The 13,180-nt window shown below is 52.4% G+C and overlaps 1 protein-coding gene across 1 annotated transcript in view; it reads left to right on the top strand.

Annotated features, from left to right (window-relative positions):
* Window positions 1–13,180, top strand: part of PACRG (parkin coregulated) — a 386,248-nt gene that overhangs the window by 195,516 nt on the left and 177,552 nt on the right. The window contains exon 3 of the mRNA XM_054595413.1: window positions 4,986–5,157. Within this exon, the coding sequence (XP_054451388.1) occupies window positions 4,986–5,157 (172 nt within the window). The remainder of the gene's footprint in view (window positions 1–4,985; window positions 5,158–13,180) is intronic.

The raw sequence follows: 13,180 nt of genomic DNA, 5'->3' as shown, positions 1-13,180 counted from the left end.
CTTGCTAAGGACAGTGATCCGTGGGGGCTGGGGCGGGGGGCGCAAAACAAAGCCCCCCGGTCTTGGTGACAGACGGCGCCCGAGCTGGCCCCCTTTTCGCCTGGTGGTTCCGCGGAGCGTCGCGTTGGAGGTTAGCTGTTGCCGTTCCTCCTGCGTGTTGAGGGGCCGCCAGCCCGCCTCCTGGCCTCTATTCTGTGAATGAGAAATGTAAGTTCAGTCTAAGCTTGACCTTTGGTGCGTCATCTGTCTTTGGGTTTTACTTGCTTCTAAACCTTTCCCTCGACCCAGGAGTCTCGCTGTTTTCCGGAGATGACCGTCTTCTCTCCGAAGGCCCACACCTTTCTGCAGTTTTGGCAGATTCTGAACCGCGGCCTCTGCACGTGCTGCCCTCGCCTGCCGTCTGTCCTCCCTGGAGCCCCGCGAGGGAGCCTCCCAGGCAGGGCGTCCCTGCCGCCCGCCCTGGGGCCCTGCCTCCCCGTGCAGCCTCTCGGTTCTGTCGCCTGGGCCCCAAAGCTCTCTCAGCGGCGGCCGGTCTACCTGTCACACCAGCGACTGGATTTTTAAGTCAACGCTGGCATCATTTTCTGGGGGTCCTATTTGGTTCTTTTTAAAGTAAAATAGTCTTCTATGTTTTCAAATGCTCCAAAAACATTTCTTTTCAGGTTTTACTCTGCTCTTTGGGGTTGCTAGCTTCAGAACCCATCCCCAGGCACCTGGGTCTGCTGTGTCCCCTCGCGGTGACTCCGTTACCCCGGTGATCGGTCAGCTGCAGTGGGGGTCCAACCCAGGTCATGCACGTGTTAACGATGCATTACAAAGCAACGCAAGTTACTTTTCCACAGTCTGACTTCCTTGACGCTAGATTTGCGGCGGGTTCCTGTGCCTGGGCAGGGTTTCCCCACTGGAAGCTTCGTCAAACATCAGCCTCTCTCCCTGTTTCTACCGGATCCCGGGAAGAGGCTCTCCGGTCCCCTGTTTGCTGGTGGGACAGGCCTTCAAGGGAACTAGCTGTACGAAGGACTTTAATTTAACCCCCGCCTCCTGCCAAATTCCTTCTTTTTCCGAACTCCTGAGGCCTCCATACCTCAGGCGCGGTCTCCAATCTGTAGCTGAGCCTCCTTGGGGTCACATGGCATCACCCCCAGCTCACGCAAGGACCCTGGGCTCTGCCTTCATCCCTAGCAGCTGCGGGTTTCCGACCTCAGCTTTCCATCAATCACACTTGGTGGTTTTTATGCTCAGTAGCGGTTTGAGGATCCACAACAGCCTGGCCCATTACCCTGCCTGAAGTCTCTCGTTTTGACACTAAAGAGGATTTTTTTTTCTGTATGTTAAAAAGTCATGTTTTGGGACTAAAAAAAAAAAAAATCTCATGCACTATTACATGATCTTAGCTGTGTATTCAGTATCACTGAGAAAATGTAGAAAGACAAATTATTTCCAGTTATTCATCTCAATCATATCTGTGCACGTTAGACAAAGAGCTGTGCACGTGTGTTTGAAATCTGTCACGTACCCTCTGCAGACGGTGCTGGAGGCCGGCGTCACCTGTAAGGCCTCCTGGAATAAAACCATCGCCGCCTCAGCAGATGAAAAACAACGAGTTACAGTTTTTGTCTATGACTGTCATAAGTAGTCCAAATGGGACCATTGCATATTTATAGATAAGCATGCTTTTTTTATTGCAACTCTAAGAAAGGCCCTGGGAATCCTTCTAAGAGTCATGATAACAGGGATTCCTAATGGGATTTTATGTGCTAATTGAAGCAAGGATATGAAAAATGTAAGAGTAAGCTTCTGATTTGAGGGTTTGTTTTTTTTTTATGAAAACCATTAATCTCATTGCATTTCTGACCTTTCAATATGACATTATGACCTTAGACTTTTGTTATGGGGATGAAATGTTATATTTGATAGCCTAGGTCAAGTTAAGAGTTTTATTGTTTTTGACCAAAAGTCACTGTAAGATTTAGAGATCACCTTGTAGGTACTACGTGATCTTTAAAAAGTTATAAGACCTATTTTTAAAGGAGAGATTCTATGATGAAAGTACTTGATGCTTTTAAAATAGTGACTTGGAATAGTCCAAGTTGTCATCCACCAGCCTGTCACCCCTCAATTTTGGCTGCCACGTCTAGAACAGCCCCTGTTCAGGGTCCTGCCACAGCCAGGGACATCCAGCCTCGTCGCGTCTCTGGGCCACCCTGGAAGAAGAGTTGTCCTGGGCTGCACAGTAAATACACAAACACTACCGAAGACTAATAAGCAAAGAAAAGGTTTTAAGTAAATTCACGATTTTGTGTTGGGTCACACTCACAGCCACGTGGGGCCACAGGCCGCCCATGGGCTGTGGGTTGGATGCCCCTGCTACACGTAGCTTTCTTTTCATTCTGGATTTTTTGGTATAAATTTTAAATGAAGGTCTCCAGATTTTATAAAGTTTGAAATGTACTGTTCATGGTAATACTAAAGACATGTAAAGTGTAGCATTTGCTTAAAAATTAGTTAACAGCAAATTAATTTAAAAATGTTTTTTAAAAAGATTTATTACCAAATAAACAACTAAAATGACCCTTTGTAAATCGAAGTGCGCGGAGGAAGCCAGCGCCGTCAGGGAATCCTAGAGGCAGCGGCCACCATGTGACAAAGACACACACAGGCCCACAGTCAGTCTTCATCGATCCCTTCTTCACCTTTTGCTTCTAATCTTAAGTGGCTCCTAATCCAGACTTTAAAAAAAGATTTTATATTATTATTACCCAATGTATTATTCACGGCCAGACGTGCATAAGCCCGCCTCCTACGGCACCAGGAGAACAGAGACTCTTCTTTCCCGGGCTGCGAACGTAAACAGAACAGAAGATCGTGTCCTGTGGTTTCCAGTGAAACGAGGGTAAACGGAACACCGGGAAGCCCATCGCGATAATCTATCAAATACTCATGAATTCCTGGAATGCACATGATCCCCGGGATCCTGGCGGAGAAGCCTGGCATCGTGTCTGCAGACTGCACGACAGTATTGAAGCGCACGCACCCCTCCCGCCGCAGGGCCTTGGGCCCACCCGGGCCCTCTGCACGCTCTGCCAGGGCCCCAGCCGCGGTCCAGGGATGGTCACGGGTCACCCGGCCATTGTTCCTCAGCTGGGGAGCCCTGCCAAAGAGTTCACACAGGACAGATCCACAAGGTCAGAATTGAAATTCAGCCTGTGCTTGCTGAACACTCACCTGTGGCGGGCCAGGCACCTCTCAAGGCAATGACAAGCTCCTTGAACAGCAGGCCTTGCGAGCCGTGATGAATAAATGATGAGGGCTACAGAGAAAGCCGGGCCGTGCAGCGGGTGCTGGGAAGAGGGCCTCCCTGCACTGACAGCAGTTCAAAGCCGCGCCGGCGACGCAGCATCTCAGGGAAGGGAACAGCATATCCAAAGACGGTCTTGGAGGGGGACTCTGGGGGGCCAGGGTCGGTGGGGAACGGGAGGCACCGAGTCGCCAGACAGCAGCGCTCGCAGGGGGACATGGGAGGCACAGGGGCTGGGGACGCTCAGGGAGGTCCTGGGGGTGCTCAGCCAGGACCCACGCGTGTGGAGAACGGGAGTAACGGAAGCAGGAGGGCAAATGTGGGAGCGGGGAGGCGTCTGGAGGCGGCCGCAGTTGTCCGGGGAGGCTCACTAGAGGCTTGCGTGAAGCTGACAGCGACCAAAGGCTGGGGACATGGGCGAAGGAAGAACCCGTGGGGAGACAGGGCTGTCGGTGTGCTGAGAGAGAAAACGCAGCCTTTGAAGGAAGGCGATCGAAGGTGGCCCCTTGTCTGGGCGCTGTGGAGTCAGGAGGCTGAGAAAAGTCAGCTTCGCGAGGTCCCCTGAGTGGCGCAGATGGGAACAGAAAAGGCCCTGGAGGTCTGGACACAGTGAAGGTCGTTGGCGACTGGGGAAAGGGACCGCAGGAGAGGCGGGGAAGTGGGCTGGAAAGGGAGGCTGTGGCTGAGGAGGCGACGGGCTCGCCGTAGAAAGCAGTGAACGTGGTCAGGAGCCGGAAGGAGCTCCTCTCGGGGAGAGAGAGAAGTACACAAGAGAGAAATCAGGCATGTTATGGATCATGCCCACGAAAGCGCCTGGTTGTGAATGGAATGTAAGAGGGTTTCCCAGGGCAGAGGCCAAATTCATCAGCTGAAACAATGTTGCAATAATAATAAAGGAACCCTAGGAGATATTCAAGGAGAAAAGAAAGCTACTCATAAAAATTGCATCCTGTAGCAGTTGGAACAGTATCTATAGCTTTTGAAGTCTGTGACCTCAAAGTCTGCGGGCCAGTTGTTATTCCATTGTTCAGGCAACTGATCTGCAGTGATAAGGGATAGGCCAAATAATTGATACACAGGTCAGAAAAAGAACTCACCAAAGACCGTCCGTGGTGGGACAGGGCCGCTGCGGCCAGCGAGCCGGGAGGCCGACGCTCAGACAGCCCTCCTCCTCAGGCCCTCTCTCCCAGGCTCGCATTCCGTTGTGCCCTCTCTCAACCGTTTCCCCTTTTCTCTCTCCCTTCATCCATTCTCATATTGCTTTTATTTCTCTTTCAAAACTTCTGAAAGTAAGAATCACACATGCACTCCCCATTTGCTTTCTGAAAACGTCCATGTCAAATGGGAGGGGCAAACAGCCGCAGCTATCAGCTCGTTAGAAGGGACCCTCTTTAAACGCGACACCAGGGGAAGAGAGGAAAACGGTATGAGGGACAAGCGAGGTACAACAACGTTCACGTGGGCTCAGACCATGACAGCCTGCATTTAATAATGACAGGGAGGACGAGGAACACGACCTAGGACCATTCACCGGACGGTCATAGCAATGCTGAAGCAGGGCGCGCCGAAGCGCAGGCGAATTTAGCACCCGGTGACCCAGGCGCTGGTTAACGGAGCCCTCCGGGGCCGGACGGCCTTCTGGGCCTGCGCCGGCTCACGGGGCCCTTCTCTCTCTCTGTCCCTCCAGGTGGAAATCGAGAAGCTGGACTACCACCACTACCTGCCCCTGTTTTTTGACGGGCTCTGCGAGATGACGTTTCCCTACGAGTTCTTCGCCCGGCAGGGCGTCCATGACATGCTGGAGCACGGCGGCAACAAGGTCCTCCCTGTCATCCCGCAGCTCATCATCCCGATGAAGAGTAAGTGCGCGGCGCAGACGCGCCGCTGCCTGCTGGGCGCGCGTCCTGACAGCTTGCCAACGCTCACGGAGCGGGCTGGGCTGGCTCCCGGTGCGCAGGGGTTTCCGTAGGCGGACGGGTGGGCCGCGCGTCCCGTCCCAAGCCGCCTGACACGTCCCACCAGCACGCCGCCCTGCGGCTTGGCCCGCGAACAGCCTCGGCTGCCGGCGGCGCTCAGGCTGACTCAGGGTGCGCCGCGGTGGCGCCGCTGCGACGCAGGCCCGCACCTGCCGCAGCAGGTGAGGGTGAGTCTGTGTACCCGCGGCCGCCACCTTCCCAGTTCTTTACCTTTTAAATCACAGTAGAAGCCCACTTACATGTGGTATCTTCCAAGTAGTAGGATTCATCATTTTAGGGAAAAAACTGGAAGGGAGAAAGGCTCGTGTTATTTACTGAATCCTTGAAAATGTCCATCCAGGACAGGCTGCTCGGGGCACTCACCCTGTGAGGGACGCTGCCCCCGCTCCTTCTTGTCTGTGAATGAGGTGACGCTTCCTTTCTGTGGCCACGCTCGGGCATGTGGCTAGTTGTCTGCAGGCGGCCCCTCTCGGACCGGTTCCGAGATTTCACGCCCCCTCCCCGCCCCTGGGCCGGGGCCTGGGGGGCTGGCTTCCTGTCCAGCCTCCTCCACTGGCTGCCCCAGCTGCTGCTGCTGGCCCTTGGGACCGGGCCATCCTCCTGGGACACCCTCCAGGAGGGGACAACCAGTCTCTCCCCTCCGAAGGGCCAGGCCGGCCCCGCCCCAGCCCCCTCGCCACCCACTGTGGAGCCCCCCCATTCCGTGCTGCAGCTGACGGCAGCAGAGTGTTGGTGCCCCTGGGGCCGGCGGCCTGCCCCCCCTGGCCCCCCCCGCACCCCGCCTGCCTCCACAGCAGAGCGGCCCCGGCCCCTCACGGGCCTGACGCGGGCCCTTCCAGCCCGGCTGCGAGGGATGAGCAGGGCTCTGCGCCGCTCACCCTGAATTTCCCTGAGTCCCCGCCCCCAGGATGGTTGACAGGACACCTGCCTGGCGTCCGAGGCTCTGGGGGAACCCCGCCCTGTCTGTCTCAGGGTGCTCTTTCCAAGGGGTTTGTCCAAAACAAGAAAAAAAAAATAGTTCAACAAGGGGTCCTTTCCCACAGTCTGGATCATCTAATTTTATCTGTGGTCACCTTGGGATTCGGATCCATTTCATTAGCGTTCGAGGCTTGGGGCACCACTGCCATCACGGCGTAGGCTGGATCGACTCTGAAACGTGCCCTTGCGCCTTGGAGGCCCCGTGAGGCGCCTGTGACCACCCTCCACACTCCCCCTGGACCGGGAAGTGAAGCCACAGGGAAGCCCGGCGCCCCCGCTGCGGCAATTAGCAGGCACAGGGAAAGGGCCCTCACAGGGACTTTATTAACAGCAGGCCTCCTTCCCTCGCCGGTCAGCTGAGGGAGGGGACGCCTGGCCTTCAGGGAGTGTGGCCCGCGCTGGGCCACTCGAAAACCACTTCCAAATGGGGTTTGTTCTGACAGGCCACGACTCTCGAGTACGTTAAACTCTAGGCCAAATGCACACGTTTTAGTAGTAAAAGAAAGAATGGTCCAGGACACTCGCCCCTTTCCCCTCCCCCTCCTGCACCCATCGGAACAGCAGCAGCACCCGGAGCCCGTTCACCTCCTTAAGCTGCTCGCACTGGGGTCCCCGCCTTCTCCGGGGCCTCCCCCGGTCCGTGGGAAACAGTGAGGGCAGAAAGAGTTTCTAAGGAATGTCTTGATTATACTGTTTACAGTACGAACGCACCAAATTAGAGCGCTGCAGGCCAAGGTGAACCGCTGTTCACTCTTGTTCGAGTTGTGTTTTGCAGGCACTTAAGTGAGTTAAGAGAGAAGCGATGTGTTCTAAGGACACAATTTACGGTGGACACACAGGGGGCCGTTTGCCAATGAGTGGAAACATCATTAAGAACCCAGTACATAGGACTTGTCAGGGAACATTAACTGTGTATGAATTCGATGATTTAAGTTTCCAGAAACAATGAAAGCTCGTCCTGGGCACTGTTCGGAGCCTGACGTGGCTCGTTCCTTCTCAGTCTGGTCACGTCACTAAAAGCCAAGCATTTCTCAGGAACCAACACTGATGGGCTATGAGGCCCAGGCCCGGCTCCAGCCCCGCGCAAACCGTGCTGGGCGCGTAGACCGAGCCTTGCGGGGGAAGTCCGCAGCGCGGCTGGCTGATCCAGAAGCAGGCCCACGCCCGCCGCGGGCAGACTGCGAACGGCTGTGTGTGCACCTCACTTTCACAGGCACTATTAGTACCACGCTGACTCTCTCCAGGGGCAGAAATTACCTTTTTTGTCACCAGCCACCAAGTTCTTTGACAGCTTTTCGCAAATTTTAACTAGTATCTATGAAGGCAAAGCAAAGTACCTGATGTCCTGCGAGGCTGAGAGCCGGGGCCAGCTGACCGTCCGTTTCTGGAATCCAGGGTGGGTTTTAAGCAACGCTAAGGCTGATAACACTGCAGGGAGGAGATGCAATGGTAACTTTAGAAACACGGAATTTAATGTAAGAACAGCGTCAGGTGTGTAAAGAGAATTCACTTATACTGATAAACACGTTCGTGATAAAGACATAACCGCGATGACCCGTTGCATGGGCTGCAACATCGTGCCTAGAAACAGCAGTCAGAGCTCATGGCGCTGCGTGTGCCCCTGTAAGAAGAGCGGGCCTCGCGCTGGGACACGGTAAGACGCCCGCCAGCTCTGCTGCCTGGCCTCCGGCCCCGAGCCCGCCGCCCTCACCCGCCCTGCGTGCCGGGCCCGCTGCCCCGCGCAGCGACCGTCAGCCTGGCCCACCTCGCGACACCACAAACTGATTCCCGAAATGCTGCTGCAACACCAAAAGATTCATTCCTTGCCTATCTGACAAAAAAAAAAAAAAAAATAGATATAATTTTGATTCATTCACATTGGGTGGCTATTGTTGTGTTGGCTGTTGTCATTTTTTATTTGACAGTCTAAGGGAAAAGAGGTCAGTGCCCATTTTAAAAATCCTTGAGCGCACTAGTTGAAAGTTGCTGTCTAAAGCGGCTCCCCAGGCTTCCCTGTGCAGGCACATCGTCTGAGGACTTTGGGAAAATGCAGGCGCCGCCACACAGCTGTGTAGCGGCCAGGATGCAGCGTGTCCGACAAACCCCCAGGTTATGCTGCACCAGACAAGAAAAGTGAACACTCTGAGAAAGGCAACGACTTTTTCAAAACAGCCAAGGGAGCTTATAAACATAAAAAGTGGTGGTCAAAACACCCCACATAAATAGTCTGTAATCACCACAAATAAATGGGAGAAATAATCACTAATGACAAGGAAACAAAAGACTTGGTTTGGGAACTTTTTTGAGAGATTGTCCCCACTCTGTGGTTGTCCTGGCCACATGGTTTTGGTGTGGCCAGCTGGTCACCGAGGGGTGATAGGAAGGTGCCTCTCCTCCCCGGACACCCCTTCGTCCCCCACCCCGGCACCCTTTAACAGCCACGTCACAGTGGAATCAGTCAGCTGTCGTTAACACCATGGTGATCACATACAGTTCTCGGCAAATCACACAGCGACCGTGATTACATTACTTTCCTTAGCTTGTTTTTCTTAGCGTTGATAATTGCCTCTTGTTTTGTTTGCTTAATTTGTACTATTTTTTTTTTTCCAAATAGTTCAGGATCTAGCAAATGAATTTTGCTTTCCTAACATCAGATGCCCCACGGCTTTCTTTCTCTTCCTGGGGATGTTTGTCCGTGGCCCCTCCCTCTCTCTGCTCCCACTGGGACTAAAATGGCCTGACACTTCTCGGTCTCACATGTTGCGTTTTGAAAACAAACTGAGACTGGAGGAGAGTTTTACAATATGATGAAGGGAGCTTGGTTAATCAGTGCAGGCTCGGTTGGGTTGCAATAGCAACCAGTCTCCAAAATCAAAAACCTCAAAGCAGTGAGTGAGTTAAAGCAAAGGTGTCTCTCTCGCGTGCTCCGTGCCTGTGGCAGGTGGGCGGGGGCTCTAGTCATCGCTGTGGCTTGGGGACCTAGCCTGACAAACGTCACTGGTCACAGCAGCAGGGGAAACCCAACCTCAGAAGGGTCTCTGTGACAATGAACGCTCTGCCCCAGAAGCTGGCACATTTCCCCGGTCACGGGCCAGCCCTCGTGTGGGGCCTGTCTGATCTCACGGGGCCCAGAACACGCCATCATACCATGGACGTTAGGAACAATATATTTTAGAGTCTCTGAATTCTGTTACATTCATGTGAAGCGCGTCAGTTCTAAATCTGATAGACAGTTAACCTGTTCAACATCAACTCCAAACTTTGCGGACAGCAGCAAAAGGTCTTCCATCTTCCAGCCTCAGCTCATCCTCTAGGCCTGGCGAGCATCCCTGCTGTGCCCAGCGCTCAGGGGTCAGCCGAGGCCGAGCCTCTCCCGGGTGCTCAGTGTGCCCCTCTGTGCGTGTCTGCCCCCGGGACCTCCACCCTCCAGTTTTCTACCTGCTCTGCTAGCCCAGAACTCTCCTCTGATCCCCTTCCCCACTTCTTTCTGCCCCAGGGTGCACGCTTTGGTTCTGAGTGGGAAAACCTTTCAACAGTCCTACCTGGCGCACGTTCATCTTTCAAGGACAGACTCCCGCCCCGTTTCTGCCCACTTTAAATTCTTTGGCATGATATTCAAGGACTCTCACTACATACCTGGCTGCAAATCAAGCTTTGGGCTTTATTTCTTAGTTTCTTTCTGTGCATGCTGTGCTCTGGCCCGACGGGGCTACAGAACCTGCCCTGTGGTCCCCTCATTCCACCCCTTTGCTATCTCCCAGGGATGCCTGACTGCACCTTGCCGAGTGGCTGACGTTAGGGGAGCTTGAGCTGAGCTCCAATAGGGATTTTCCCCCAAGCGCTGTTCTATTTCCCCTCGCCCTCCCGCCCCTCAACTCCAGCCCTCTCCCACCTTCTTCCTGCTCCCCCAGAACTTTACATCTTCCTCTCACGTCATCTAGAACCTGATGTTAGAAAGTAATACACTCTAGCATCTGAAGTGCTGGCTAGTACACAGTAGATGTGTCGAAATATTTGCAAAATTAATTCAAGCAGGCACATAGCTGCCACCTATACTGAAACTGGTGTAGGCCTCACAGTCAAATGTGTGAAGTACCATTTGGGCTTGCCACTGCGCTGCATGCAACATAAAAACTATCTCGAAAGAATTCCTAATATGAAACAACAAATAAAGAGTATAATGATACGATGCTTTCCATTTATTGGAGAAATTATTAAGGCGGGGAGAGTACAGTTTTGTTTATTCATCTACACCCTCGCATGTGATTCTTTGTTTGGGCAGCAACACACATCTGCGCGGTGGTCGACCAGAAGGCAAGGCGACCCCGGCTGCTAAAAACAATCCTGGAACAGCGCTGACCTACAAACAGACAGCCGCACGACGGCGGCCTCATTAGGAGAACGCTAATGAGTCAAGGTCACCCAGCTAGAAAGGGCAAACCTGCACGGACACAGCTGAAGCTGCCTGGACAGTGCCATTTTCTAAAGAAAAATACTCCTGTTAAAGAACACCCAATGGAAAAGGTGGACCAAATAAGGATGAAATGTGAGGATCCATATCATAATACAAAAATTGTTTTGAGAATTCTGTTCAATTAGAAAGGAGCTAGTACCATTGAAATGAGTTATCTTTTATTTGTGGTCGATTCATTTTACTTATAGACCTTGAAATTTTCTAGGTAGATTCTTTTGAAAGTGGTAATGACTATAAAAAGTAGCAAAGATTTTTAATTTAAGAAGGAAATATCTTATTTGTTCTGAAACTAGGGGAAAAGGGTATATATTACTTAGAATTACTTGGGTTACAAAATGCAAAAAGAAAATGGATTCCGATTGTCCTGGAGAGCTAGGTTTGCTTAGTGACTCACAGAGGAAGTGGACTGGGTCAGGGAGAGACTTCTCCAGTGCCCCAGTGGGGACTCTGCGGCGTGGCACCAAACCGTCAGTGCCTGTTGCTTGAGTTCAAGTGTTCACACGATTAAAGGAGAAAAAGTCCCCTGGCTGGTGTGGCTCAGTGGACTGAGCGCCAGCCTGAGAACCGAAGGGTCACGGGTTTGATTCCCAGTTAGGGCGCATGCTTGGGTTGCAGGCCAGGTCCCCAGTAGGGGGCACAAGAGAGGCAACCACACATTGATGTCTCCCTCTCTTTCTCCCTCCTTTCCTCCCCCTCTAAAAATAAATAAATTAAGTCTTTTAAAAATAAAGGAGGAAAAGTCTAACTTTTCAACCATTTCTGCATCTTGCCTACGAGAGAAGCCAGGCCAGCTGCCCGCTGGTGGAGCTTATGGGCCCCAGCGAGGGAACTTGTCGGGCTGTGAGCTGTGCTTGGCCCGGCTGGTTCCGGGGAGCCCGTGGGCCCCCAGCGTCATACTGTCTTCCTGGGAGCTCTCAGATCACTTGCCAAATCAGTCCCAGGACTGAACCAGATATTGATGTCGGGCTTAGCAGTGTGTTGTTTTTCAGACTCTCTCTTTGGGGAAGAAAGGGCCTCTCCTTCCTGGAGCCGGACGTGCTCACCCCTCTTTCTATTTTGCGGCACGGGTCTCCACTCTCTTGTTTTGTGTGTGCTATAACCTCCCTAGTTCACGCCTCCCCCTGTGTCTGCGCGGCGGACCCTTTCCCGGCCAGGGCAGATGCGGGGCCTCAGTGGCTAGAAGCAGCGTCGCCTGGTTTAGCTGTGGAACTGCACCAAGGGGGGCTTCCCTCCTTCCTTTTGTCGGTGTCCCGTCTGTCACCCCACTCTTTCAAGCGGAGCTGAGCCGGCAGGCTAGGGACGGGGGGCAGGGTGCCCCCAAGACTCAGCCCCCAAGACTCCACTTTCTTACAAAGCAGGGCATTGATCGGGTTACTCTCCGTCGCTGCTGGAGGGGTTGGACAGGTGCGAGAGCAAGCGCGGGCCCAGCCTCGCGGCCACAGGCTGCGCGGGAGTGTGCGGGACTCCCGCTCTCAGCCCCTTCGAGTCCAGGAAGTGCGGTGGGTTCTCGGGGCGCGTGGTGACTGGGCTGCTGAGACCGTCCAGGTCGCTGAGGACTTTCACCCTTACAGCTAACTGTGTCGTGAAAAGAAGGGCCGAGCACGCTCCCTAACTACTAAGTTGTGTTCTGGGGTCCGAAAGTCAGAATGTGTTCTTGTCTGTAAAACAAAAGAGTGAACACGTGTTCCTTGTAATGGCAGAGCTTCATGGGGAATCTGAATTTTGCATAAAGATGGCGCCTTCCTGTATGGGATGAGAGGAGAAGGGATGCTTTTTAACGTAAACCTCACTAGAAAACGATGGATTTAAGACAACACTGGCGACCTTATTACAGGCTCGCCCCAGGCCTAGTAGCAGAGCTAAACCGGCAATGCCCGAATTGTCCAAAAATGTGAGCGCTCAGCCCGCCCCGTGTCCGGCTGCGCAGAGAGCATGTTCTGTTTTGCAAGAAGAAACATTTCTATCATTTCAAAACCTAGATTTCGTTTGAAAACATATGTTGGTTGTTCTAGCCTATAATTTAATATTATATGGTTAGTGCCTCTACGCTAGCAAAATGTGTGCTCACCTCAATCTAATTCAACTGATAGGATGTTGGGCCCACAATCTCAAATATTAATGAAGTATTTTAACTTCAGAAAAATAATACTTAAAATACTTTAAGACATCTATGATAGGCAAATTGACAGAGATAGAAGGTAGATTAGAGGTTACTTGGGGGCTGGAGGGGAGGGAAATGGGGAGTTTTTGTTTAATGGGTTATAGAATTTCTGTTCTGGATGATAAAAAAGTTTTAGAAATTGATAATGATGATAATTGTACAACACTGTGAATGTAATTAAAGCCATCGACTTCTACACTTAAAATGGTTAAATGACAATATATTACATCTATATTTTACACATAAAATGAAAATCAATTATTTAAGAAAAAATAAGAATGGGTGAAAAACTA

Source organism: Pteronotus mesoamericanus, unplaced genomic scaffold (genome assembly GCF_021234165.1).
Source record: "Pteronotus mesoamericanus isolate MK-2021 breed Mesoamerican mustached bat unplaced genomic scaffold, CSHL_Meso_final contig_134, whole genome shotgun sequence".
Lineage (NCBI taxonomy): Eukaryota > Metazoa > Chordata > Mammalia > Chiroptera > Mormoopidae > Pteronotus > Pteronotus mesoamericanus.
This window is presented reverse-complemented; position numbering and strand designations above follow the sequence as displayed.